The sequence below is a fragment of the Myotis myotis genome, unplaced genomic scaffold (genome assembly GCF_014108235.1).
Source record: "Myotis myotis isolate mMyoMyo1 unplaced genomic scaffold, mMyoMyo1.p scaffold_m19_p_20, whole genome shotgun sequence".
NCBI lineage: Eukaryota > Metazoa > Chordata > Mammalia > Chiroptera > Vespertilionidae > Myotis > Myotis myotis.
The window spans coordinates 5202516-5230448 of NW_023416325.1; the positions used below are offsets into that span (position 1 = coordinate 5202516).

General features: G+C 60.7%; 1 protein-coding gene across 1 annotated transcript in view; it reads left to right on the top strand.

Moving 5' to 3' along the window:
• Window positions 1–508: 508 nt before the first annotated feature.
• Window positions 509–27933, top strand: part of IGSF9B (immunoglobulin superfamily member 9B) — a 50828-nt gene continuing 23403 nt past the window's right edge. Inside the window, exons 1-12 of the mRNA XM_036354404.1 lie at window positions 509–723; window positions 11165–11362; window positions 13667–13813; window positions 20211–20362; window positions 20667–20784; window positions 21933–22074; window positions 22368–22513; window positions 25003–25145; window positions 25444–25584; window positions 25672–25788; window positions 26044–26194; window positions 27236–27347. Of these exons, the coding sequence (XP_036210297.1) occupies window positions 660–723; window positions 11165–11362; window positions 13667–13813; window positions 20211–20362; window positions 20667–20784; window positions 21933–22074; window positions 22368–22513; window positions 25003–25145; window positions 25444–25584; window positions 25672–25788; window positions 26044–26194; window positions 27236–27347 (1631 nt within the window). The 5' untranslated portion in view covers window positions 509–659. The remainder of the gene's footprint in view (window positions 724–11164; window positions 11363–13666; window positions 13814–20210; window positions 20363–20666; window positions 20785–21932; window positions 22075–22367; window positions 22514–25002; window positions 25146–25443; window positions 25585–25671; window positions 25789–26043; window positions 26195–27235; window positions 27348–27933) is intronic.

Sequence of the window (27933 nt, forward strand, 5' to 3'; positions counted from 1 at the left end):
GGTTTCCCCATCACTGAATCAGCATCCTCCTCCCGGGAATTGCTTTTCGCTGGATGGAAACCGGATGTTGGGTTCCCTGGGTGGGCGGGGACGACGTCCCCTCCGAACTGTCATGGGTAATGTGAGACTCCCAGGGTCCCACGATCGAACCAGAAAAGCTACCATTTCCTTCAGCAGAAACTTGCCTTGCAGTGTGAGCAGAGAGAACAGAGCAGAGCCGCTACAACGCCTTCTCTCAGGCAATGCGCATGATTCTGCGGCTCTGGGCTGGCGACACTTCAACGCACCTTGAAATGGGCTCGCCTCCCCGGCCGTGACGGGCAGACCTCCGAGCCAATCGGCCTCGAGGCTGGTGGGCGGTGGCCAATAGGCGGGAGGTGGGGGCGGTGCCGGAGGCCCGGCCAGCTAGGCTTCACCGTGGGCTGGCTGCGCTCCGCCGGGGCTGGTAGTGCAGGTGCCGCTGCGCGGGGCTTGGGGAGCCTGCGCGCCGAGCCGAGCGGAGTCGCGGAGGGATGGGGAGCGGGCCGCCCGGGCTGCAGCAGCACCGGCGCGGGGCGTAGGCGGGTCGAGCGGGCGAGAGCAGGCGCTCGGGCGAGAAGTGTGCGGCGCAGGAGCACTTTGCGATAGGATGAGGCTCCGGGCTGGCGCGCGGTAGTACTATGATTTGGTATGTGGCCACTTTGATAGCAAGTGTGATCAGCACCCGAGGTCTCGCGGCTCAAGGTGAGTTGAAGTGCAGCGCCCCTGCTCTGCCCTCCCGTTGTTCGCAGCCCCTTCCTCCCCGTCTCCCGCTCCCCGGTCCCTCGGAGCGCCGCGCCTGTCCGCGGGCGAGGCTCCGGCTCCGGCTCCGGCTAGGCGGGCTCCGGCCAGGCACTGCGGAGAGGGCGGGGGCCGCGCGGGCCGGAGGTTCAGGCGGGAAGGGGTCCCAGTCCTCGGGCTGCTGGGCACTCGGGGAAAAAGACACCTCGCGATCGGGGTCGACTTCGCCCACCTTCGGCCCCACGTCTTCACCCCGGCGTGCCGTGCCCGGCGCCCTGAGCCGGCGCGGCGGTCTCCTGGAGCGCTGGGGAGTCGGCGGCTCCCCTAACTCTGGGTGCCGGGAGTTTGCGGGTGTTCGGGAGGCTGCTGCACCCGCGCCACCGATCCCAGACGAGCCCTCGCGGGGAGGTGCGACCCAGAGCCTTGGGACTCCTGGCACCCACGGCTAAGGGACTGGGTTATGGGCCCTGCGGGCGCCCACCGCTCCAGCGCGCGCCCCTCCTGACCCCAAATCTTGGCAGCCAGAGGTCGGGTCCTTCTCCCAGGGCGGGGGGCGCACGGAGAACCGAGAGCGGAGAAGAGGGGTGGGGGTGGGGGTGGGGGTCCCTCGGCGTGCTCAGAGGAGCGTCGGCTTTTGGCCAGCCCTGTCCGGCAGGCGTCTGCGCTGTCCGCGCCGCACCTGGGCCCGGCCAGGTAAAAGTTCCCGGGGAGCGCGGAGCGCGTCGCAGCCGGGCCGCCCCGGCCGCCCTCCCGGCTGCGAGGCAGAGCTGGCGGGGGGCAAGGGCAGCGGGGAAGGGGTCCCCACGGCTGCCTCTCGCAGCGCAGGGAGGTTTTCTCTTTCCCTTTTTCCCCCACTTTGTCTGAGCTGGGAAGGTAGAGGGAAGCCAGCGAGTTGGGTGATGCGCGCGTGAACGCGCGGGCTTTTGCTCTGGAGACGGGCAAGGCGACCTGCAAGCCGCTGGGTGGCACCCCCAGCTCTCGGCCCTTGTATGGAAGTAGGAGCGCAGGCTGGAGGGTGCCAGGTCTGAGCTCATGGCTCCCAGCCGCTAACACGGCCGGCGGGCGGCGGGCAAGTTTACGGAGCCCGGAGGAGGTGGCTGCGCAGAGAACCGGCCTTTGCGCGGAAGTCGGCGGGAGGACCCGCCTAGGAGAGAGCCCGCGCCCAGCCGGCGGGAGGGCAGCAGGGGTGGCAGGAGGCGCCTTTTACAGGGTCCTCTCCTCACCTTGTCTGGGCAGTGTAGGGGGCAGGGGAAGTGATTTGAGAAAGTTTCTGGAAGGGATGATTCCCATGCTATTCGGGCGGGAGGAGGGATCTGAAAACGGAACCAGAGGAGGGCTAAGGGAAGGGTGATTTTGTTAAATGGCATGGTGACCTGGTTGGTTTTCAAACCCTCCATTTGCCAGGTGGGAAAACGGAGCCAGGGAGACTGCAGGAGCCTATAGAATGGGGGTGGGTGCGAGGTGGGTCAAGTTGTGCTTGGGAATCTCCATCCTCAGCCTCCTCTCCCCCTGCTTCCTTGTAGTCTTCCAATGCCCTCATCCTCCCCTCCATTTTTTGGTACGTTCCTGCTATGGGACTGTCACTGAAAGCACAAAAGGATATGCTGGGATCTTTGAATAAAAAAGGAGACACTGAAGGGAAGCTCTGACATAGCCTCTGAAGCTGAGAAGCCAGGGCGAGGGGAATGGACTGTTTGCAAGTTTTAAGCACAGAATAAAGGAAAAGGCGCCGATGTAGTGCAGCAACACACAGCATGGCCAGACAGAAAGAAGGACTTCCTGGTGTTGCCTGGTGTTGGGCATGAAGGTTATGCCTTCTTTCTAGGTGTGGAGAGGGCCTTCTGTTTGGGGTGACTTGACCTGTACTCCTGCCTGCCACCCCTCATTGGTCTTGGGGGTCTTTTTTTTTTAGCTCAAAGAGGCTCTGAAGGTAGTGGTTAAGGACCTAGGCCTGGAGTCAAATGACCTGGATTCGAATCCTGGGCTCTGGCACGTGCTGGCCCTGTGACCTTGGGCAAGTTGTCTAAGCTCTCTAAATATCACTTGCCTCCGTGGGAAATGGGGTGAACAGGATGAGCAAGTAGGGTGAGCCTTCGCGCTATAAAGAAATGAGTGACTACCTGTTATATAGTAAGTGCTCAATAAATGTTACCACCATCACCATCATTTCATTATCTCTGGGGTTCCAGTCTTCTTAGTTTCTTTCCCTTGGGGCATTCAGGGCATCGGGCACCAGGGTATCTTGGGGAGGAGTTGAGAAGGCTGCCTCTGTCAGACAACAAGTACTCTTTCATGGGCTGACCTTGTCTTAGGGAGAACCTGGCATCCCTCTGCAGCCTGGGGAGATGTGTGGAGGGCATGCGGGCCACCGGGCTGCTGTGTGGAAAGCCTTTGAAAGGTCTGGGATTTTGTCCGTGGCCAGAGGTTTGTGGGAAGGATGCAGGAGGTTATAGCCTCACCACCTCTGCAGGGAGGGAGAAGGGAGGCCTGCCTGGCAGGCGCCTGCTCACAGGAGAAACAGCCAGTAGTGTTCAAATGCTGGCTCTGTCTGTGTGAGAGCTCAGCTGCTCTCTGACTGGCAGAGTTGACTTCCGGGGGCGGAGGGGGGGGGGTTGGAATTCCTGAAGGGGAGGGGCTTTGCAATGCCATGTGTGGGGTTGGGTTTGCCGGAAGCAGGGCTGCTCTAGCACAGGGGTGGAAGGGGGCAGCCCCTTGGGCATTGTTGGGTTGGGGCAGAGGTAGGGATGAGCTCCCCCTTTTGACTTGAGTTGTGCGTCTGGAGGGGATTGAGGTGGGTGGAGAGGCTGGGGAGGGAATGGAGAAGAGAGAGACTAGAGACGTATCTGGAGTCTGGTAGGTGGCGATTGGAGTCTGAGCATCCCAGACTTTTGCTGAGCAAGCTGAGCGGGGAGGGGGCGGGGAGCCCCCTGGACCACGCTTAGCTGACTCTGGGCCTTGATGTCCAGGGCTCCCTCCTCCCGTCTCCCACAGATTCTGTGGCTGGATTATCCCTGACTTCAGTGTCCCCAAATAAAGTGGAGCTCTGACTCAGATCCTGCGTGTAGCTGGACCAGTGCCCTCTCTGTTCTCCCTTTGGTAATGAAGATGAGAGGGAGGAGGTTTAGACCCGGAGCTGCTGGAAAGACCTCCTGGGCAGCCTATGGGCCAGGGAGGGCTGGCTCAGGAAGTGGCCAAGTGGGGTGCACAGGGCCCTCGCACGGCGTCAGAGGGGTTGTGTCGGACAGCATGCGCCCTGGGAGAAGCTGAGGAGAAACTGGGGGCAGAATCAGCTTTCAGCTCCTGGCCTGAGGCCCAGCACTTGCTAGACTTGGAGTTGTCAGGCCCCAGAGCTGGGTGGTTTCATGTTTATGGCTCTGATAGAAAGTGGGATCTGGTTACCCAAGGAGCAGAGACTGCCTAGCTGGGGAGATGCTAAAGCCAGGCATCTCCTGCCCTCCCTCTCTTCTGGCTCTGCTTTCTCTAGTGCCTGCATTTTCTCTCTCCCCTCTGCCCGCCCGGCCAGGGCGCCTGGGCGCGGCTCTCAGAGCCTGGCCTGCTCATTCTCTTCTCGTTGGCCCTTTTTTTTCCTCTGGTGTGCTGGGCACCATCCTGTGTGTCTTGCCCAGGGACTGAGGGTGGGGAGATGAAGCCCAAAGGGGGCCGGGCCTGGGATTTACCACACTTCTCCACTAACATCTCCCTCCTCCCCCCATCCTGTGGCCTCTTCAGGCTGGGGCTTGGGGCTCAGGGGAGCGAGTTTCTTCTGTCTGCTTCCCTGGAATGGGTGAGCAGCTTGTGTGGAGCGGCTCTGAATTGTGAAGAGCTGTCCGGAGGTGTGCGCGCATCTGCGTGCATGTGCATGTGTCTGTGAGCATGTGTGTTTGCACCTGTGTGTGTGTGTGTGTGTGCCCGCACACGTGTGGAACGCAGCAGGACAGGGGCAGTCAGTCTGCAGGCAGGAGGTGGGGAGTCACTCCTCTCCAAGTGCCGTGGGTGGCGGAGACTAGACTCAGAAGAACAGATGCCTCGCTTTCCTTATCCCCAGCTCTGCACCTGAGTGTAGGCAGCCCAGAAGTTTCCAAAGTTGGGGGCCCCGCCCAGGCTCTAGATTTAAGGATGCCTGAGGTTCCAAGAGAGAAAGCCTAAGTCGGGGGGACAAACCCAGGTCGAGCCCCCGGAATGCCAACAACAGGTGTGTCCTGCCCCAGTGGCTCTGACACCCGGTTTGTTACTCAGCACAGCCGAGTCGAGCAGGGCTGGGTCGCAGGGAAGATGGGCGAGGGTGCTGGGTTGCAGGAGCAGCTTGCAGCCTGGCCCCTCAGGGGCACTGCCCACGGGTGCCAGTTCAGTCTGCCCCAGGCAGCTGACCTATTTTTTTCTTCGGAATCTCCTGCTTTTGTGTTTTCTCTTGCGTGAATAAGCAGCAGGCTGGTGAGCAGAGGCAGGGCCTCCATCAGGGTGTAGGGGAAAATTCCATGTGGCCAGGGCTTTGAGAGAGGTCCCAAGGATGAGATGTTCCCTCTTGGCCTGTCCCTCTGTCCCCTGCCCCCATCTCCTTTACCTCCCTCCTGGTCACAGGACCTACCAAGACAGTCTGTGGCAGACAGCCTGCCCGGAGGGTCATCTTCACCATTGTGTGAGCCCAGCCAGACCTCATTCCCAGTGTCAGGGCAGGGAATGCTGACGCTCCGCCGTGAGTACTAATAGGGCTTTGATTTCCCACTTATCGTGTCTACCTGGCACCTTACCTGGGGATCGTGACCCTGTGGCAGGCAGAGCCTACTGTGTGCTCACCTGGCCGGGCCTGCCTGCCGGCTCCGGAGCACACGCGTGCATTTGGCCACGTGTGAGTGTGCAGGTGCAGGCCTCCGCCCAGGTGGTGGGCAGGGCTCGCGTGGGGTGTGGCCGTGCCTTGCTGCCGAGGAGTCATTAAAGGAGCAGAGCCGAGGTTGCATGACTGGCTCCATTATGGCTGCTTCCTGCCGGGAGCTCTTGGAGGAAGGGCTCCCGGAAAGATGGTCTGGCCGAAGCATTGCTGGAGAGGTCCCCCAGAGGAAGGCGGCCTGCCATTCCCGCCCCGCCTCCCAGGACCTTGCTGTTCAGAAGATGGGACATTCTCCTGGCCAGGCCAGTCCGGGCTCACCTGACCTCTGACTTCCGACCCGAGAGGTTTGAAGGGGAGTGGGGTCCGAAGGCTGAGAGCACACTGATGGGGAGACCATACGAGGAGGGGACTTCTCTGAGGACCTGCCTGCACGGGGGTGGGGGGTGGGGGGGTCCTCGCTGGAGGCAGATGAGGTCCAGGCGGCCTGTGGCCACCTGCCTGGTGGAGAGGAGAGCCAGGGCAGCATCTGGTGTCTGGACACAGCGTCCTGAGCCACACGTGCTCCGAGAGAGCGCCTAGCTTCCCTGTGGACAGCAGGGAGTCTGTCTTCTGTTTGCCGCCCGCCCTCCTTCTGGGCGAGCGCCTCCCTGGGCGCCTGAGGGCCCGCTCCCTGGAGTCTCCGGGAGCCTCCTGGCTGGTCAGGGGGGAAAGACTGGGGGGCTTCCAGGGGCTGTGCCTTTTTTGGACTCAGCAGAGATTATTTTTAGGTGGCAGTGGAGGTGGCAGTGGCTGCCACTCGTATTATTAGACAGCAGGCCTGTGGTTTGGGAGTCTGGTGCCCAGAGGAGGAGGGGGAAGGGAGAAGGAGCAGGAAGACAGGAGGAGGCTCCAGAGAGGACCTGGCCTCCTGAGGGCAGCGCTTCCTCGTGGTCTCCCTCACCACGGCGGCTGCCAGATCCAGCCGGAGGCTCCTGGGCCAGGTACAGTGACACTGAGCTCCGAGCCAGCCCACGTCGGCCAACTGCCTTCTGCAATGTCCGCCCCATCATTCTGGCCGGGTCCCGGTTACAGGAGCCTGGCTGGAGAGCCTTGCAGAGCATGCCGTGGAGAGGGGAGGTGGGGAGGGACAGCGGGGCATGCTTTGGGTGCAGTGGGGAGAGGGCTTGGTGCCTGGCCTGTGGCCGGCAGGATGGCACCAATGAGTGAAGCCAAGAGGGCGTGCAGGCTGCCCTAGCGGCCACCTGAGTGACCTGGCTGAGCCGCGGAGCCTCCCAGCTTGCTGGTTTGTGACATGGCAATGGCAGTGCTTCTGCCAGGTGGGCACCGTGGCCATTAAGTGAGCTCCGTGTTACATGCCCAGCACAGGGCCTGGCATATGGCAGGTGGGCAGAGGAAGCGGGAGCTCTCTGCACTGGCGCCAGTACCTTCTCTGATATTAGGAGTGTCTCCCACGCCAGTGCCCTGCCTCCCACAGCCCTGCCCTGGGAGAGCTCCAGGTGGTGAATGTCAGGTGTGGGGCCGAGCCAGGCCCTGGTCACCTCGTGGCCTCGTGGTTCTGTGCTCACGGGATCCAATGGCAGCCATGGACTCGGGCCCCCGCCGTGGACCACCTGGCCCCGGGAGCAGGAGATTTGTACCCCGTGGGCTTTCAAAGGTCAGCCAGACTGCAGGTGCCGCCTCCTCCTCCTTCGCCCCCCCCTCCCCTTTCCCTCCTGGGGTAGAACAGCTCCACAGGGGATTGGCAGGACCCCAAGGTGCAGATTGGCTGGGCTGGGGCACTGCTGTGTTCCGCCTTCTCTGAACCCGGCCTGTGAAATCCAGGACACCTCACAGCCTCCCACTGTCCTCACCCCTGCATGTCCCAGCTTCTCTCTAAGAGGTTGCAGCCCCCTCTTTGGGCTGCTCAGGCTCCTGTGATGGGGAAGGGGGTCTGGGGGGGTCTCTGTCCTTCTTGCAGCTTCTCCCCACCTCAGGTCACATCCATCCTTCTCTTCCCCTCCCCCCTGCCCCATCCTCCCTGCCTCTCCCTCTCCCTGCCCCGCCCTCCTCCCTCTTCCCTCCTCCCTTCCACCTCTCCCTCCTCCCTCCCTCCCTCTCTCCCTCCTCCCCCTTCCTTCCTGCTCCCTTCAGAACCAGTGGGCAGTTACTCCCGTCAGCTCTGCTGGGAGAAGCCCACCTGTTCCCTGGAGGAACAGCCTCGGCTCTCTGGCCCTCCTGGTTCTGGGTGCTTTGAAGGCCTGTGTGTATGTCCCTGTGGCTGAGTCTTCAGTGCCCGTGAGTTTCTCTCTCTCTCTCTCTCTCTCTCTTCCCCCCTTCATCCCTCCCCTTGGGCTGGCTGGGCCCTGCCTGTCTGATCTGCACTATACCCATCTCTGTGTCTCTCCTTTTTTGCCTCTTGAATCCCTTTCCCACTTTGGCTTCAGTGGGTGTCCCCTGGGTTTGAGGCCCCATCCCTCCTCTATCAAGCCCTCTTCCCTCTTCATTGCTAACCTGTCTGCTTCTTTTTTTTGGTAGCGACCTTTTTGGTACAAAGTGTTTATTAGACATGTTCTGGCTCAGAAAAAATCCGGCTTAGGGAGAAGCGCTTGTGGTGACGGAGGGAGAGAGCGTGTGCATGTGTGTGTGTGTGGGGGGGGAGGGGGATGGAGATGAAGAAAGCTGATAAATAGTTCAGGATTCAGAGAGCCAGGAGGGTGGGATTGAGTTTGGGGGCCAGGCAGGGCCTCTGCCTTCTTCTTGGGGAATTCCATCTCTTGCCTTTTCCCATCTTTGGGATGCTTATCTCACCGTGTCCTCTTTCAGCTGCTTGTGTCCTTGAGAAGAGATGGGAATGTGGCTGCCTGGCTGGGGGAGGGCGAGCCTCTCTGGATGCCAGGCCGCCCAGGCCCAGGGGCTGGCTGGGGGTGGGATGGAAACCTGGGCCCAGGTACTGGGTGAGGTGTGAACCAGGCTGCCTCCTTGCCATGCAGCGAGAAGGTGGCATCAGGAGGTGTGAATGAGCAGCTGGCACCGTGGGAACCCATGCCAGAGCACAGAGCCCACCCCCCTCCTGGGCTTGCCCCACAGGGTCCTCAACCCCAGTAGCCAGAGAGCTCTAGAGCCAGCCCACTGGCAGAGGTGGGCAGCCACCTGCCCAGCAGGGTTCGCTCCCTCTTTCTCCTGCCCTAGGCTCTAGTGCCAAGGCCTTGAAGGAGCCCCCTTCTGTGGACAGTGCCCATCCCCCCCACCTCTAGGAATAACTCCTCCCCCCACCATTCTGTATTTCCTCTTTTCATTTCCTCCAAAGTCTGTGCTGCACACACATGTGCACACACCTGTGCACACACACATCCACATGTCCCTTTGCCAAGAGCTACACACACATGCACAAACATGCACATGCACTTGACTCCCTCTCACTGGTAGCCCATTCCTCCTGGGTGCAGATCAGCCTTTGTGCTCATAGACGCTGGGAGGCAGGCCCTGCCCGATCAGGGTGCCCCTGGGGCTGTGGGGGAGGCACCGCTGCAGCAGGGCCGCTTCATGCTTTCCCTGAGGGGCTGGAATTCACACTGAGTCTGCAGCAGGGCTGGGGGTGGGGAGCTGGGAAACCTGCTGGGGCCTCAGGCAGGTGAGTGCAACACTCTGCTCCAAAAATACTCTGTGATCTTAGCTCTTTCTCTAGAAAACAGTGATGTCACTGGTAGCCAATCAGCTTCCGGAAGGTCTTGCCTCCTCCTCCTTCTGCAACTTGCAGGGGAGAAGCTGGAGAGGGGTGGGGGAGGGGGAGGAAGAGAAGGAGAGACACCGGGAGACACACCGACAATAGACAGACAGACACAGAACGCGATGGAACACGGAAACACACGAGCACACACCGACAGAGGCCCACAGGGGAAATAAAGCGGGCAGAACCCCTTCCCCATGCACAGCCAAACAGAAATCCATGTGCCCCCCTCCAACACTCACACGCACGCACACACACACACACACACACACACACACACACATGCACACACTCTGATAGAGACATTGAAACAGGGAGCCAGGAAAGCAGACAGAATCACCCGCAGAGAGTGGGAGCTAGAGAGACAGAGACACAAAGAGAGAGAGACACATAGAGACACGGGAAAGGAGCGAGAAAGAGCAGACAGACACTGCAGAGGCAGTGACAACTAGAGAAAGACAGAGAGGCATGAAGGAGAGACAAAGACGAAGGAAGGAGACAGGCAGGGGCACACAGGGGTCAGAGGTGTATGAAGAACCAGAGGCAGCTGACAGACAGACAGACAGACAGACAGACAGACAGACAGACTGCTCTTCTGGGCATCCTCTCCATGCAGTAGTGGGCGGGCCCAGTGGCTCCCTGCTTTCCAGCCTCAGTGAGCAGCTGCTGTCCATGGTGCTGCCTGCAGGGACCGGGACGGGAAGCGGGTGGGATGCGGGAAGCCCTGCTCTCCTCGGGGCTGTGTTGGAAGGTGTGAGGGAAGGCTGGATGGGGAGGCTTCCTCCGCTGCCCCTTTGGTTGGGAAGTAAGCTGGACAAGGTGACTCTGTGGGCACGGAGGCCGGTGTGGGAGTGAGGAGTGTCCGGCGGGAGGTGGGGGCTGCACATGTCCTTTCGGGGCTCTAGCATTGAGGGGTCCAGGAGCCTGCTGTCGGGTCGTGTGAAGCAGTGTCTGGGTTAACCTCCAGCTTGAGGGGTGGGGTGGGTCTTCTCACTGTGTCCCCCTCCGCTGCCAGGAGGATGGGTGCACCCTGTCCAGCTGTATGGTTTGTCCTCTGCTCATGGAATGGTGTTTTCCCCTCAGCTGGCTGGGGTTAGCGGGCCCAGGGCCCCCTCTGTCCCCAGCACCCCGCTCTCCTAATGGTGATATGTGGGGCTTTGCAGCATGATGGGTTTGGGGCTTGGAACCGGGAGAGCTGGAGCTCCCCCTACCCTCCACTGCAGGCCCAGCAGGGAGTGGGAGGAGAGGCCTGGCTGGGCTTTTCTCTCTAGTGTCGCCCCTAGCAGCCTCTGCTCAGCTTGTAGGGATTCCCTGCTCCTGTGTGGAGCACTCTTGTTTTGTGCTGCCAACATCAGACTGAGTGGGGTGGGTGTAGGAGGAGGGGCGGGAGGAGGCAGGAAGCGCCACCAGGCTCTGGCGCGAAGCCTCCTGGTGCAGGGAGATAGTCTGAATCCACCCTCGGCCATAGCGGCCCTGGCCACGGGTCTGCTGAGGTCCCTCCATCTTCTCAGTGTCCAGACCCCTTAGAATTCCTGGGGCGGGGGGTGTCACAGGGAGGGCTTGGAAATGGCTTCGCTCTTCTGGGGGGTGTAGGGCTGGCCTGCAGGACTGGAGAGAACTCCCTCCCTCTGCTCTTCCCCCCTCCTCTTCTCCTGAGGTTCATGGTTGGCGGGGTGGGGGGGGGGGGAGGTGGAAGATGCACTGGGGACCCTCTGGGGGGTGAGCGAGCTCCTCTTCAGGAGGAGGGCTGCGGGATAGCCGGCCCGGGGAAAGGGCAGAGGTCTTTGGACGTGGGCAGGGGGCTGCCTCTGGGGTCGCCAGGGCAGGACCTCCTGCCGCCTCCTTTTCTAAATCCCAGCCTTGCTGTCCCCTAGCTGCCCACGGCCTGCGAGAGGAGCCCGAGTTTGTGACGGCGCGAGCTGGCGAGGCCGTGGTTCTGCGATGCGACGTGATCCACCCGGTGACTGGGCAGCCCCCGCCCTATGTTGTGGAGTGGTTCAAGTTTGGGGTGCCCATCCCTATCTTCATCAAGTTCGGCTACTACCCACCCCACGTGGACCCTGAGTATGCAGGTACGGTCTGGCCCCTTGGCCTCTGTCCTCGCCTTTGGCTCCCCTCCCCTGTGGGGCCGGTGGTTAAGCTTCCTCCTGCCTTTATCTGTTGCCTCCTCTGTTCTTCTCATGGGTCTGAGAGCTGTTTTCCAGTCTCTGCCTCTTCCTTCCTGTCCTTTGGACTCTGGTAGGTTTTGATTCCATGGTGGGGAGAGAGGGAGGGGAGGTGATGCAGGCAGGAAGCAGGAGTCGGGGGTGGGGGTGGGGGGGGCAGGCCAGGAGGGCAGCTCTGTGCGGGAGGAGCTGAGTCACAGCCACCGAGCCTGGTCGTGTGCAGCTGTGGTGTTGCGTCTGCCTGTACCCACACCTCCCTCTCGCGCTGAAGTTGGGCCTCCTTCCCTCCTGGGTGTCAGTGTGTGTCTGTGCCTGTGGTGGCCGCCTGCTCTCTGCCACAGCTGCTCCTGCCAGCGGCGGCCACACTGAGTCACTGTCTGTGCCTGCCCCCGGCCTTGGTGGGGAGGTGGGGGGTGTGCACGTGTGAGCATGTGAGTGTGTGCTTGTGTGTGTTTGAACACATGAGTGTGAGTGTGTGTGAGCATGTGAGTATGTGAGTGTGTGCTTGTGTATGTGTGAACATGTGAGTGTGTGCATGTGTAAGCATATGCATGTGTGTGTGCGCGTATGTGAGCGTGTGTGCCTGTGTGAGCGTGTGCATGTGTGTGAGTGTGTGTGCCTGTGTGAGCGTGTGCATGTGTGAGTCTGAGCGTGTGTGCCTGTGTGAGTGTGTACGTGTGTGAGCGTGTGCACGCGTGCGCGTGTGCCTGTGTGAGTGTGTGCCTGTATGAGTGTGTACGTATGTGAGCGTGTGCCTGTGTGAGCGTGTGCATGTGTGAGTGTGAGCGTGTATGCCTGTGTGAGCGTGTGCATGTGTGAGTGTGTGCCTGTGTGAGCGTGTGCCTGTGTGAATGTGTACGTGTGTGAGCGTGTGCGTGCGTGAGCGTGTGCCTGTGTGAGCGTGTGTGTGCCTGTGCGTTGGGGTTTAAAGGACGGGAGGAAGCTGGCAGGACACTGCTTTGATCTTTCCTTCTGGCTCCTGAGTCTGCACCGCTTTTCTCTCGGAAAACTTCCGTTTCTCTCCCTCCCTCCTGTGCCTGTGTCTCCTTTCGTCTCTCTGGCCCGGCTGGCTTTGATAGTCTGGCTTTAGGCAGATTGCCAGTGCGGAGACAGGAGGAAGGCGGAGGAGGCTGTGACATTGGAGTGAGGCCGGCTGAGGTGGTGGGGGAGGGGAGAGAGGGCCTGAGGGTGCCCGGGCCTCCTCCCTTGTCCTGGAGAAAGGGGGGCCGCTCCCCATTCTGCTGGGCTCCTGCTGCCAAGCTTACCTTCTAGAGCTGTGAGACAAACTTTCAGCGAGCCAAGGATGACTTCTGGGGGGAAGAGGGTAGAGTTACGGAGGCCGCTGGGTGTCTGCTCTGCTGGCCAGCCCTGTCCTCAATCTCCAGCTCATAGGCCTGTGGCCTCGGCTCCTGGGGCCCTGGGCCCTGGCTGGACCAGCATGTTGCCAGCCCTGGTATCAGGGCTGGGAGGGGTCCTAGCACCCTGGTCCCCAGCCTGCCTTCCCTCTGCCAGACAGAAGGGGTATGGGGCGCGGGGCCCAGCTGGGATAGGGGTGTTACTCCACCTGAATGGAAGTGCTCTGGGGCCTGGCCTCTTCCTTCCCTCTCTTCTCCCCTCCCTCCCTTTCTCTCCCTCTCTCCCTCCCTCTTCCCCCTCATCTCTGTATCCCTCATGCCTTCCCTTTGTCCCTAGCGATGTTCGAAAGAAGGGGCGCATTCTAAGGCCTGAGCTCTTCTCAGTGCCAAGAGCAGGGAGGCAGTTGCAGCTGGGATGGGGCCCACTGAGGCTGGAGAGTGGGAGGGACTGGGACTCCATGGCTGAGGCTTTATGCCAGCGGTTCTCAACCTGTGGGTCACGACCCCTTTGGGGGTCGAACGACCCTTTCACAGGGGTCACCTAAGACCATCCTGCATATCAGATATTTACATTATGATTCATCACAGTAGCAACATTACAGTTATGAAGTAGCAACGAAAATAAATTTATGGTTGGGTCACAACATGAGGAGTTGTATTTAAAGGGCCAGAAGGTTGAGAACCACTGCTTTATGCCTTTTCCTTTGCCACCTGCGGCCAGAGGTCAGGGCCAGCTGTTATTTTGGGCCCTGCCCCCGGAAATGGCCTGCAGGTGACGATGGGGCCTGTGCCTTTAGCCGAGGTGGGGTGACGAGGTGTGGGCCTCACCCCTGGGCTCTTGTCTGCCTGTCCCCAGGCCGAGCGAGTCTTCACGACAAAGCTTCGCTGCGGCTGGAGCAGGTTCGCTCTGAGGACCAGGGCTGGTACGAGTGCAAAGTGCTCATGCTGGACCAGCAGTATGATACCTTCCACAACGGCAGCTGGGTGCACCTCACCATCAACGGTGAGTACGGGCCTCCTCCCGGGCCGGGAGCCCCCAGAAGCCTGCTGCCTGAGGGCCCGCTGGAGGGGAAGCCTCTTTTCGGGCGGCACCCCATCGCTACTCCCAGTCCCTGCTGCAGAGAGGAGCCTCAGCACGCTGGGCCCCCCTCAGCTGCCTCCCCTGAGCCTCGGGTCAGTGGGAGCCTGGAGGAGCTGCTCCCTGGGCGCGGGGCAGGGGTGTGCTGTGTGTGTGTGTGTGGGTGGGGGTGGGGGGCGGGGTGATTCCTCCCTTACTGGGAGGAAGGCATCTGGTTCTTGAAACCGGGACTAAGGCTTGGTGGAGGCACCATTCCCAGCCTCGGAGAGACCCTGCCAGCCAGGAAGTGCCTCCCCCCCTCCAGTGGAGTTCCCAGAGTCCCCCCATTACTGCCTTCCTTTGCAGGGTGACATTTTGGTTCCTTGTGAAATGCATTCATTTGCGTAAGATGTGCTGAGGGCCTACTGTGCGCCGCGCTCTGCACCAGGTGCTGGGAAGACGAAGCTGAGCGCACCCGGTTCAGCCCCTGCCCGGACCGGGTTTACCGTCTCCTAAACCAGGAGGATCCTGGGAAGGGGAACAGTTTTAATGGCTGTCAGTTATGGAGAGCTCAGGCTAAACGGGTTGTGCCGTGTGCCGTGCTGTTCCAGCGTTCGGGCGAGGAGGCCCAGGCGGAGGCTGCAGGGGAGCCTGCTGGCTCTGTGTTGGCCCAGGCAGGGGGGCCGGGTCGCCCCGGCTGGAGAGCCTCCTGTGTCACTGGGCGTCCTGACTTGAGAAGGCCTCCTCTGGAGGAGGCAGGAGGAGCTGGGGAACAATTGAAGGAGAGTGAACCCCATTGTGCGGGGGGAGCAGATATTTGTGTCTTGTTGTTCTGGCTAGACCCTCACTCTTCCTTATTCAGCGTTTGGCGAAATGTATTCAGCCACACTGTGCTGCAGACACTATGCTAGCTCCTGAGGCTTCGACGGCGCATGGGCTTGGGGCGAGCACACACAGCTGGGTCCTCATGGTTCTGATGTCTGGAGGTACCGTGGTTGGGAGAGGGATGGATGGCGTCCCACTCGGATGCTTCTCAGCATCAATCTGCCCCAACCTGCCCCGAGGGATGGCTCCGTCTGCCCACCTGTGGGGCCAGGTCGTCCTCCCAGGGCTCGGGTCTGGCGGGCCAACCCATCCAGGGTCCTGGGAGCACAGAGCATTTGAGCCAGAGCCCTGACCTCTGGGAAGAGCAGACTTAGAGGTGGCCGCCTGGGCCCGTGTTGGTCCAGGCTGCCGGACCCATTCGATGCAGCAGCCGGCTCGCGTCAGCCAGCCCCCAGAGACTGATGGGAGGCTGGCTTTAAATCCTGGGTGGGCTGTCCCTACCACCCGGCAAGCTTTTGAGTCACCTCCTTTGGCTGCAAGCTGTTGTGTGTGCCGGGAATGAAAACTCATCTTAATATTAGCCCCAGCAAAACATCATTAGGGAGGCACACCCGCGGCTGAAAGCCTCACTGAAGGCTGAGCCAGGAGTCCCCACGCTGCTCTGTCTCTCCTGTGCCCCTTCCTGCACCGGCTCAGCTTCCCTGCTCCCCCGCTCCTCCTGTCCTCCTGCTGGTGTTCATTCAGCAGCCTGAGACCCAGGTGTCCGTAGACACTACTTGCAGGGCAGGAAGTAGGGTTGTGTGTTTGGTACAGCCTCTGTCTTCGTTTGCATGAGTGGGAGTCGATTCTTCGGGGACTCCTAATTGCTCGGAGTGGAACCGGCATGGAATAAGAGGCTGCAGACACTTGGTTGATGTCATGAATCCATCACGTGGTAGCTGTCTGATCCTGGGCGACTTAAGTCACCTCCCTGAGCCACGGTTTTCTCAGTTACCAAGCACAATGCCTATCGGCAAAGCCGCCGTGAGGATTAAGGGCAGCGCTGTGTGAGAACGTGCCTGGCCCGGTGTCTGAAGGGTTCATGACCTGTGGGGTAATTATGGGTAAGATGCTGGCCATCTTCCTTCTCGAGAGAAAAAAACCAAAACACACACAGAGGAAATCAGAGGAGAGTGTGGCCCCAGGGATATATGGTGACACAGGAAGGACTTCAGGCTGCAAGATGCAGAGGGCTGTTATGGTTTGAAAGTGCTTGTGCGTCACCAGTCATTACCCATTCAAATCCCAGCGTCCGCTCTGTGGCAGGCTCTGGGGGCACAGCGGTGGGCAGCCACGTCCAGAGACATTTCGATATGGGCTTTGGGAGCGTCTCTGGGGGAACCACCCTGTGCAGAGAGAGAGACCGGGCAGGGACAGGGAGTGAGCCAGGTGCAGGGTGGGGCGGTGGGGAAGAGTGCTCCAGGCAGAGGGAACAGCATGCGCGGAAGCCCAGAGGAAGGCGAGCCGGCCCGCTCAGGGCTCAGGGAACGCAGGCAGGTTATTTATATAGGAGTGTTCGCTGGGAAAGCTAAGGATGTGCACCATCTGCTCCAGGCTTTAGAACCAGGCTCCTCACTTGCTTTTACCAAGGAGCCTACCTCCCAAATAGGTAGAACAGGCACAGACAGCTCCCACCGTGAGCGGGAGACCTCTCTCCTTTCTTCTCCCTTCCCTTCATCTCCTTTCTTCTCCCTTCCCTTCATCCCAGCGTACATGCTGTCCTGGCTGAGGAGGCTGGAGCCCCCACCACGCCATGGCTTCCAAACTAGAACGTTTAATGTCAGGCATTTTCTGACAGGGATCACCTTTGGAAAATGGAAAGGCCAGTGAAAAATTAGAATTACAAATTGTCTCCTTCTCCTTCTGCGTTTTCTTGAAGATCGGTTGTGTGGAAACAAACCCAATTATTTCTTTATCACATACAAAATACCTCCCCCGCCTCCCCGCGCCCCCCCACCCCCTCCTCCCAGCCAAGCCTCCCTTTAGGTTGGTGAGTTCCTTGGAGGCGAGGCCAGCCCATGTCTAACCTGCACTGGTAATTATAGGGCACTTGTAAAAAAGAATGAAGCCTGGAACGCAGCTGGCAAGCTAACACCGAATTCAGTAAATAATCCAGACTCAAACCATTATTTTCCTGAAAACTTGAAATTGTTCAAAGTACTTTCCTGATTAGCACCTAAATAATAAAGTAATTATGTAATTAGTAATTAATTTGTCACTTCAGGACATAATTTAATTTATTATCTTTCTTTTAAGCTTGATGCCAGAGGCAGTGGAGGCTGTGGCTGTATTCACTGTGTTTCCAGGGGCAGGCTTGGTGGTGGTGGGGGCGCGGGTGAGGGGGTGAAGGCGGCGGGGGAGGGGGGGTGTCTGCTGGAAGTGAGTGCACATTTCGGGGCAGGAGGGGAGGCCTGGGAGTGAGGACAGGATCCCCTTTTAGGGTTTGGATGATTTTTGCCATTACTCTTGGTGTAGGAGACACTGGATGAGAACTGCCTCCTTTGAGGATGTCTGTAGAGTGTGTCTGTGTGTGAGTGATGGAATGTGCTTCTCAATTCATTCAGTATTCACTCTCCCAGAGTCCCCGTGTGCCCATGCTGAGCTAAGGGCTTAGGAGGTTATGGGAGAAAATGGTCGTGTTCATTCTCTTAGGGAGTTTTTTGTGTTGTTTGTATTGGTCTGTAGGTGTGTGCATGTGTATGCACATTCATTCATTCATTCATTCATTCAACAGATGTTTGTGGAGTACTCTATTACATGCCAGGAACTATGCTGAAAGCTGGGCATGTGGTGGGATTTGTGGAAAAGATCTCTGCTCTCCCAATGAGAGAGAAACCCCATCCATCAGCTGCCCCTACTGGGGACTGAGCCTGCAACCCGGGCATGTGCCTTGACTGGGAATCGAACTGGTGACTTCTTGGTTCATGGGTCGATGCTCAACCATTGAGCCACACTTGGCCAGGCAAGACCTCTGCTTTCTTTTTTTTTAAAAAAAATATATTTTATTGATTTTTTACAGAGAGGAAGGGAGAGGGATAGAGAGTTAGAAACATCGATGAGAGAGAAACATTGATCAGCTGCCTCCTGCACACTCCCTACTGGGTATGTGCCCGCAACCAAGGTACATGCTCTACACCGGAATCGAACCTGGGACCCTTGAGTCCGCAGGCCAACGCTCTATCCACTGAGCCAAACCAGTTAAGGCAATCTCTGCTTTCTTAAGGAGAGGTAGTGGTAAGTGCTTTAAGGAAAATGAAACAGGCTAAGGGGCAGGGAATGCTAGAAGTGCCATCTCAGATCAGCTGACCAGGCCAGGCCAGATGGCATCTTAGCAAAGAACTGCATGAGCTAAAGGAGAGACGATTGTATGGAGCTCTAAGCAGTGAGGACAGCACATGCAAAGGCCCTGCGGTTGGATGTTCTTGGCGCATTCGCGGTAGACAAAGAAGGCAATATGGTTAGAGCACAGAGAAGGGGAGGAAATATGATAGATGAGGTTGGCAGAGGGGCAGGGGAGCACCAAGGCTAAAATGCCCTGAAATCTTCTCATTGCTTCAGAGGCTCCTGAGGAGATGATAGTGATTGTGCATGTTTACATTTTACAAGATCCTTTTTTCCACACAGATGTATTTCTCACATCGATCCTGGAGGGCGGGGGCTTCAGGAAAAGCCCAGAGAGGCTGAGTTACTTGCCCAGGGTTACCCAACGAGGGGCAGGCTGGTGCATGAACTTGGTCCTGAGCTTTGGATGCCTCGAGATGAGCTGAGCGTGGCATTGCGGCCCCACAGGGCTGGTGTTCAGAGAACGGATGGTCCCAGGCGGCAAGACTGACCATCCTGCCTCTATAGGCAGCTCTGAGAAGTGCGGCCCAGGCTCTTAAAAGCTTTATCCAACACCATGGCATTTTAGTTAAAAATCCAACGCAGGTGGCCAGGTGGTGGTGTAGGGGGGCAGCCTTGCATAGTCAGAGGAGCGTTAGGAAGGTAGCAGCCTGGCTTTCACGGCCCCGATGGAGGCAGGCGGCGAGTGTCTGGGTGTCACACCTGGCCGGGCTGGGGCCGAGGAAGCAGGGTGTCACGCGTGGTCATGAGGTGAAAGGGAGGGTGATGGGACGTCTGTGGAACTGGTGGCAGCAGCTGCGGGCTCTGTGGGAGCCTGGGGACAGCTGTCTTGTCTGTCACCGTCTTAGTGCTGAGCTCAGTGCTTCCCTGCAGATGCTCAGCAAACGTGGGTTTGTTGGGAATTTGCCAAATACAACGGAAAATGTGTCGAGTTTGGACACAGCCAGGCACGCTTTGAATTCCAGGTTTCCTCTCCCAGTGTAAGATTCATGGGCAGAGGATGTCTCCACCTCCCCTCCTCCCTCCGTACACCTTGAAGAAGGTCAGGCATGAGCCTACGAGGAATGGTTGCACGGGTGGTGCCTGGTGCGGGAATGATCACCGGGGCACGGTGCCTGTTGTGGGCGCGGTGCTGGTGTGGGCACGGTGCTGGTGTGGGTGTGGTGCCTGGTGTGGGCTCAGTGCCTGGTGCGGGAATGATCACCAGGCCACGGTGCCTGGTGTGGGCGCGGTGCTGGTATGGGTGTGGTGCCTGGTGTGGGCTCAGTGCCTGGTGCGGGAATGATCACCAGGGCACAGTGCCTGGTGTGGGTGTGGTGGCTGGTGTGGGCGCGGTGCTGGTGTGGGTGTGGTGCCTGGTGTGGGCTCAGTGCCTGGTGCGGGAATGATCACCAGGGCACAGTGCCTGGTGTGGGTGCGGTGGCTGGTGTGGGCGCGGTGCTGGTGTGGGTGCAGTGCCTGGTGTGGGCTCAGTGCCTGGTGCGGGCTCAGTGCCTGGTGCGGGAATGATCACCGGGGCACGGTGCCTGGTGTGGGTGTGGTGCCTGGTGTGGGCTCAGTGCCTGGTGCGGGAAGGATCACCGGGGCACGGTGCCTGGTGTGGGTGCGGTGGCTGGTGTGGGCGCGGTGCTGGTGTGGGTGCGGTGCTGGTGTGGGTGTGGTGCCTGGTGTGGGCTCAGTGCCTGGTGCAGGAAGGATCACCGGGGCACGGTGCCTGGTATGGTGCGGTGCTGGGCGCGGTGCTGGTGTGGGTGCGGTGCTGGTGTGGGTGCCGTGCCTGGTGTGGGCTCAGTGCCTGGTGCGGGAAGGATCACCGGGGCACGGTGCCTGGTTTGGGTGCGGTGCCTGGTGTGGGCGCGGTGCTGGTGTGGGTGTGGTGCCTGGTGTGGGCTCAGTGCCTGGTGCGGGAAGGATCACCGGGGCACGGTGCCTGGTATGGGTGCGGTGCCTGGTGTGGGCGTGGTGAAGGTGTGGGTGCGGTGCCTGGTGTGGGCTCAGTGCCTGGTGCGGGAATGATCACCGGGGCATGGTGCCTGGTGTGGGTGCGGTGGCTGATAGGGAGGGGGTGTAGGGGGGGTATGACATGCGGGGCAGTAGCCCTTGAATCACACCCTGAGCCTTTGCGGTCTCTTTGCAGCTCCCCCCACCTTTACAGAAACACCCCCCCAGTACATTGAGGCCAAGGAGGGGGGCAGTGTCACCATGACCTGCACAGCTTTTGGGAACCCCAAGCCGATTGTCACCTGGCTCAAGGAGGGGACACTCCTAGGTGCTAGTGGGAAATACCAGGTAGGTGTGCTGTTGGTGGGGCCACTGCCCCCCCCCCTCCCTTCTCCCTCCCTTCTTCCTCCCTTCGCCTCTTTCTCCCTCTCCAAGGCAGTCTCCCTCTCCATGGGACCAGTGATGCTGTGCAAAGGCACAGAGGGAGATGGAAGCAGCAGGCACACTGGCTGGGGTGTGTTGTTGGAGGGAGATGAAAAACGAGGCCCCTCCTCCGTCTCCCCCAGTGCATGAGCCCCGAAGCCCCCTCCGCCTGAGGGGGGCGTTGGGCGGGCTCCAGGTGGTGCTGAGCTTCGTCTCTCCCTGGTCCCAGGTGAGTGATGGGAGCCTGACGGTGACATCGGTCAGTCGGGAGGACAGAGGTGCCTACACCTGTCGCGCATACAGCATCCAGGGAGAGGCAGTCCACACCACCCACCTGCTTGTGCAAGGTAACAGGGGTCTCCCTGGCTGCTTTGTGCCTGGGGCCTTTCTCTGGGAGCCCCGCAGAGTGTGATTGCCTCAGCTGGGGGCAGGGGGAAGTGGGCAGCTGTGAGGAGCCGGGCAGGGCACCTCCCAAATACCACAGACTTAATGCGGGAGCTCCCACGGTGGCTTGCCGTGGCTGTCACCTGGGTGGCATGAGGCCCATGCTGGGTGGGTTTCTGTATCTGCCCAGGTAGGGTTTAAATAACTGAGGGCATTTGGCACTTGGTAGAGCTGGGGTTTGCACGGGCAGCACCTGGAAATGCCAGGCTGCCCTGCCCGGGGCCCAGACGGTTCAGAGGGGTGGTATCTGGGCGGCCAGGTCTCTTCTCTTCTCTGAGCCCACCCACCTGCTCTGCCTCTGCCCGCTGCCGGAGGTTGGTGGTGGCTGTCCGGGCTGCCAGGACTGCTGGTCAGCTCTTCCTGCCTGCCTGCTGACTGTTGTGCTGAGTAGCATGGGGCTAGGGTTCCCTCTGCAGTTTGGAGGAGAACTGGCCTCCTGCAGGAGAGCGCGGCCAGGGCAGCTGCAGCTGCCTGGAAAGCCAGCCCGGGGACGGGGATTCTCCCCTCTGTTTGCTCTGCCCCCCCCACCCCAAGTCCTCCCTCTGGGCGCCCTCTTACCCTCTGCTGGGTGAGCAGGGCATGCCTCTCGCTCCTCTGGGCAGCATTGCTCCTTGCTCTGGACTGAGAGAGCCCTGGGGGCCTCCCTCAGGGTTCTCGGAGAGAAGATGGGCAGGAAGGACCCTGTGTGTGTGTGTGTGTGTGTGCGTGCACATGTGTGTGTGGTGTTAAATGGCTAGCATTTGTAGAGGGGTTATGCATGGGGGCAGGGGGCAGGTAGGTGCCAGGCGTCTCCCGCTGGCTCAAGGGGGTGGGGCACACATCCAGCACCACCTGCATCTCTGGGGCCTGTAGGCAGAGTAAGGGCCTGAGCACTGACAGCAGCGAGAAGCGTCTCCATGACAACGGCCTGGGGCTGTGCTGCTGCCTCCGGCCAATGCTGCCCCCAGCCTCCCTCTCAGTTCCAAGCACCAAACACCCTTCTCAGAGGCCCTGGTGCTCCCTTCTCCCTGGACCCGCCCGGTGAGGTCATGCTGGTTTCCTGTGTCCCCAGGGCCTCCCTTCATAGTGTCCCCTCCTGAGAACATCACTGTCAACATATCCCAGGATGCTCTGCTTACCTGCCGGGCGGAGGCGTATCCCGGCAACCTCACTTACACCTGGTACTGGCAGGACGAGAATGTCTACTTTCAGAAGTGAGCACCCTGCCCAGACCTCCTGGGGGCGGGGCGGCCAGGGGCCCCTGGCCAGGCCTCCGAGCAGGGCCTGCTGCAAGCTGCCCTGCGGCTCCGGCAACTTGGAGGGGGTGGTCCGTGCACAGGTCCCGCCTGTGAGGGCCGTGTCTGCACCGAGAGGCCCTGGGATGCAAGGGCGCACTGGGCTCTTCCTCGTGCGTGGGGGTGAGGGGATGCGTTGCTCCCCTGGTGTTCATGGAAGATCCTTGTCTCCCCCCCGCCCCCTTCCCTGTGTCGCCTCGTCTCCTCTACAGTGACCTGAAGCTGAGAGTGCGGATCCTGATCGACGGCACCCTGATCATCTTCCGGGTGAAGCCCGAGGACGCAGGGAAGTACACCTGCGTCCCTAGCAACAGCCTGGGGCGCTCCCCCTCGGCCTCCGCCTACCTGACTGTGCAGTGTGAGTAGGGGCAGGGCGGGCCTCAGCTGGTGGGGGTTCCGGAAGGTTCGGGCCACCTTAGCCAGACGGGAGGCTGGAGGGCAGCCTCGGGTCAGGGGATGTGGGAGGAGGAATGACGGAGACAGGAAGCCAGGACAGCCCAGGAAGAGGCCCGCACCTGGGACGGTCATTTGAGGTGAAACCAGCCTCATGGTGTCTTCTGGGGGCCACATTCTGGCTGCCTCACGTCGGCTGAGCCAGCCTCAGGTTGGGGTCAGGGGTCGGCAGACCTTCTGGACAATCGCACTTGCACTGGATGCCAGCCAGCACCTGTCTCCACCTGGGGTCGGACACTTGGTGTTTTTTTCTCTGGCGTCTGAGGAGGTGTAGCTTGAACCCATGTGGGGTTAGATGTCCATCCGCCTGGACGGTGTGAGGGGCCAGGGGACAGGCCCCTCTTCCGGTCCAGCTCCCCCAGCACCTGGCTCCCTCTCGCTTCCTCGTGCCCCTTCTCCGGGGCTGCCGAGCTCCCAAGGAATGAGCTGCTCTCGTGCCAGAATGATGGGGGGCTTTTGTGCGAGATAAGAATTCAGTTTCCTGATCTTGACGACTTCAGCAGAGTCACTGCTCCCCGCCCCCTGCGAGCCAGCCATTGTGAGAGAGCAGGATGAGCCATGAGGATTCATCTCTTCCTTTTGATTTGCTGATGGTCCTGTCACTCAGGCAACAAAGGCCCCATTGCTGCCGTAGGTGACGGGCTCTCCATCACTTGAAGGCAGGAGAACTGCTCACCCTGAAGGCCAAGGCGGGGAGTGGCAGGGTGAGGAGGGTCACCGTCTGGAGACCTGGAGTCCGCACTTGAACAGGGGGCCACATAGAACAGCAGGTGACCCCAGGAGGCGGCTCACCTCTGACCCAGCCTCGCAGAGCTGGGTGCTCGCCTGTCTGCATTGCATGCGTGTGGAGGTGGAGCCAGCGGGACCCGGAGCCTGCCAGAACTCCCATGCTCCCGTGCCTACTGCTTTCTTCCCTGTGCAATGATTTTGCTGCTTGCGGCCCAGGCATCACCTCTCCACTCTGCTGGCCGCTGACCGCGAGGACTGTCAGCGTGCTGTGTCAGGAGGCCCACGTTGCTAAGAGCTGTGAGGCCCAGGCCATCAGGTCTGTCCCACCCAGACCTACAAGTGAGAAAAATCCAGGCAAGAAGCTATTATAAGCGACTTACCGTGTGCCTCGCGCTGTGCCGGACGCGCAGGGACCAAGGTGAGGGGGACACCTCTTCGAGCAGGATCCTGGCTGGCTGATGTCATCTGTGCGGGAAGGTGGCAGCGGCGGACAGAGAGAGCAGCGGGGGAGTCTCAGAGGGGCGATGTCTCTCTCCAGGACTGAGGCCGGTCCTCTGAGCCATGGGTGCTTCAGTCTACCTCTCCCACTTGTCCCTTTTTACCTCCTTCCTGCCTTCAAGGAGAACCCGGGGTGCGTGTGAGATTTTTCAGGTGGGTGAGACAAGGATCTTTATTTCTGCTAAAAAGCAGTGTTCAGAGTATTTCCCATTCATAAACGCTTTGAAAACCTTGGAGGAAAAGGAAGAAAAAAAAACACACCCTCTACCATACAAAAGTAGGAGGCTCTGTCTAAATATATACCTCGGCCTGGTATTTATGTAATGCTGTTCTCTGAAGAGCTCCAAGTGCTTGAAAGATCCCAGCTCATTCATCCTCTCCGCCTCCCTGGAAGTTCCTCGTCTTTCCCCTCGGTAGCCCTCAGGGAAGTCGGGGGGAATCGGAAGGTGATGGATGACTCACCCACATGGCAGGGTGCGCGGCTCTCGCTGCTGCCCCAGGAGCCTGTCGTCGGCTCTGTGGCCTGGGCTGAGGGTGCCCTCCAGCTGCACAGAAGGGAAACTGAGGCCTGAGATGGCAGCCAGCAGAAGGGACAGAGGGGAGCCACCTGTGGTTTGGCCTCGCCCACCTCGTGCACAGACGGCCATTCATTCCTCTTTGGGCTTAGGGTGTGGAGCGAGGAACCGGCTCGGTGATAGGACTTGGGGTCAGCAGGTGGGGGAGGGGGTGGTCAGGGTTGACTTTGAAGGTGGGAGTCGAGGGAGGGGCTGGGGAAATGGACAGGAGAGCCCCGCCCATCGGGCAGCAGTGTTCACATCTGCTGGGCTGGGGCAGGCAGCTCGTGCCTCAGTGCCTCTGGGCATTCAGAACAGAAGCGCTGGGCATCCTGGAGGCCGGGCAGACAGAAGCCTGCAGCCTGCACTGATGGCTCAGCGTGGCCTCGGGGCCATCAGCCCAGGAGGCCGGGGTTTGCTGGCCGCGGTGGGCCCAGCACTCAGCTCCGTGTTGAGCATTGAGGACACCAAGTGCTCACTGAGTGGGGGGGGAGGGTGTGAAGGGCTGTACTTTGGGGGGTGCCTGTGTGGTGGCTGGGCCCCCGCCGGGAGTTCTCTCTTCTTGACTTCCCTCGTGTCTTTCTTCTCTCCCACCCGACACTACCCTCTCCAGACCCAGCCCGTGTCCTCAACATGCCCCCCGTGATCTACGTGCCCGTGGGAATTCATGGCTACATCCGCTGCCCCGTGGACGCAGAGCCGCCGGCCACCGTGGTCAAGTGGAACAAGGACGGCCGCCCCCTGCAGGTCGAGAAGGTGCTAGAGAGACGCATGTGGGGTACCCATGAGACGCACCCTCCCCACACTAAGGTGCTGCCTCTGGGGGTCTGGGTCCTGCCAGGAGCCTTCCCCTGAAGCTCTGGCAAGCTTAGAGCTGCTGCCCATGGGGGTCCGCAGCTGGCAGGGCACCAAGACACCCCTTCCCAGGGCAGCTGGTCTCTGCCCGGCCTGCCCCCAGGGGGGCTAGTGGAGCCGCCCTGCTCGGGTCTGGCCCTGTTGGGGCCAGGACTGGTGCGCACCCCTGACCATGGCCCTGCTCTGCTCCCTCTGGCAGAATCTCGGTTGGACCCTGATGGAGGACGGCTCCATCCGCATTGAGGAAGCCACAGAAGAGGCCCTGGGCACGTACACCTGTGTGCCTTACAACACCTTGGGGACCATGGGCCAGTCTGCTCCCGCACGGCTTGTCCTGAAGGTGAGGCCCGGGGCTACAGGGGCCTCTGAGCGGTGGTGCCCATAGTGCCCCCCGTGCCCACCTCCACGCCCGCTGTGCTCCCTCCAGGACCCCCCGTACTTCACGGTGCTACCAGGCTGGGAGTACAGGCAGGAGGCCGGCCGGGAGCTCCTGATCCCCTGTGCTGCTGCGGGGGACCCCTTCCCTGTCATCACCTGGAGAAAGGTACCTCTGGGTCCCGGAGCTCCCGGGACTCGTGCTGGAGGGAGGGTGTCTGTGCTGGGGGGCCATGTGCTGAGGGGCCAGGGGACTTCTTGAGGGCGCCCTGGCAGGGGGCGTGGAGGGCAGTAGCACTATCTTCCGGCTCCTCCGACCCTGAGGTGTTGGTGGCTTCTCTCCTCCCCTGCCCGACCCGGCTCCTCCTCTCTGCGCCCCCACCCCCCGCTCCCACCCTCCTCCTTGCCCCCTTGCTTGGCCAAGGTAGGGAAGCCCAGCAGAAGCAAGCACAGCGCCCTGCCCAGCGGGAGCCTCCAGTTCCGAGCCCTGAGCAAGGAGGACCACGGCGAGTGGGAGTGCATCGCCACCAACGTGGTCACCAGCATCACTGCCAGTACCCACCTGACCGTCATCGGTACGGCTGCGGGCAGGCAGGGGGTCCGGGTGCTGGGGACTATGGGCGTCTCTGGCCGTCAGTCCACTCTAAGCTGGAGCCTCTGCAGGTCTCCGGAGCCTTCTGCGGGCTCTGTGAGGGCGGGGACGTGGGGCCTCTTCTGGGAGGTCTTTTTTGTCCCCAGCAACCCCCTGACACAGAGCTGAGGCCCCTGCATGGCCAGTAGCCATGGCTCGGAGCTCTGAGGCTGGGGCCTGTGGGGAAGCTGGGAGGCAGGAACGGGGGATCTGGGAGGAGGATGCCCCGAGATGAGATCCCTGGTGGGGCCTGGCACAGAGCAGGCGGCCGTTCACCTCTCCTGGGGCACCATTGGGCATTCTGCTCCCGCTGACCGGCCTGAGGTGCGTGCACAGTTTTGCCTGCACTTCTGGGTGCTGACAGCTGCAGTGGTAGCCACAGCCAACACGCCGGGAGCGTTTCCCGCCCGTTTCAGGCACTGACCAGCGGTGCCTGGCCATGTACCACTTGGGAGGGGCAGCCGCGATGGCCCAGGGCACGTGCGTGGACGTGAGGCCGGCGGAGTGGGCACCTTGCTCAGCGCCGCCTCACGGATGCGTGGTGGGCAGGGCAAGCCAAGTTGAAGTTCTTCACTGCTCACGCCCGAGTTCGGGTGCGTGTGGCTGTCTCCTGAGGCTGGGGACCCTATAGGAGACGGTTTGGGGTTTTTTGGCTTTGCCTGTGACCGTAAGGAAGTTTCTGTGCTCGGAGGCGAGCACAGGGCTCTGTCCTCGGGTGACGGAGTGATTAGGTCTCCCTTCGGCCCACGCTCCCAGGGCTGTGCCCCTCCTGCCGGGTGGACTAGGTGGCACGGTGGGCTGGGTTTCCTTCTCGTATCCTCCGACCCAGCAGGCCAGGGTGCCAGCTCCTCCCAGCGCCCCCAGCCCCAGCCCTTCCACGTGGGGTGCCGCCTTCTGCTACTCTGCAGCAAGGTTTGCGGGGGGCCCAGGTCAGGGGAGGGAGGCTCAGTTCTTTCGGTCTGAGAGGTCTCCACTTGGTCTCCAGGCACCAGCCCCCACGCCCCAGGCGGAGTCCGGGTCCAGGTCTCCATGACAACTGCCAACGTGTCCTGGGAGCCCGGCTACGATGGAGGATTCGAGCAGACATTCTCAGTTTGGTACGGACCTCTGTGAGTCAGCCCCGCATGCTTTGCTCTCTGCTTCTCCCTCCCCACCCCCACTTCGTTCGGTCCGTGCCTGGGTAGGTGGGGTTCTGAGAAGGAGACGGTTCTTCACCAGACCCCACAGGAAGAGGTGTGTTGACGCAGTGGCTAAGGTCTTGGGTGGGTGGGTGGGTGTGTATCTGGGGGACTCTGGGCACCCCTGTATTCCCAGCCAGAGGTTTGGGAGGCCGGGGCCTGAGCTGTCCATCACGCTCTGCTTTCTCCTCCGCTGACCTCACTGTTGTGACCTTGTTGTGTCCTTGGCCCATGCTGCCTTTCGGACCCCGGTCCTCTGGAGTCTGGGGGAGACTCCTGGTCTCCAAGGGCATTGCGAAGCAGCCCAGCCGGAAGTGCAGAAGCTGAGTTTTATTCTGTGGCCCCCTCCCCGGGGGATTACAGAAACCAGTGGGGAGAGGAACTCCCCTTCCTGGCCAGGTCTTCAGCACATGCATGTTCCCTCGAGGACCCTGTGTCTCTATTGTGTTCATGTCTCTTATGCATTTAGCCAGATTCAGCGATTTGACATCCTTGCCCAGACCGG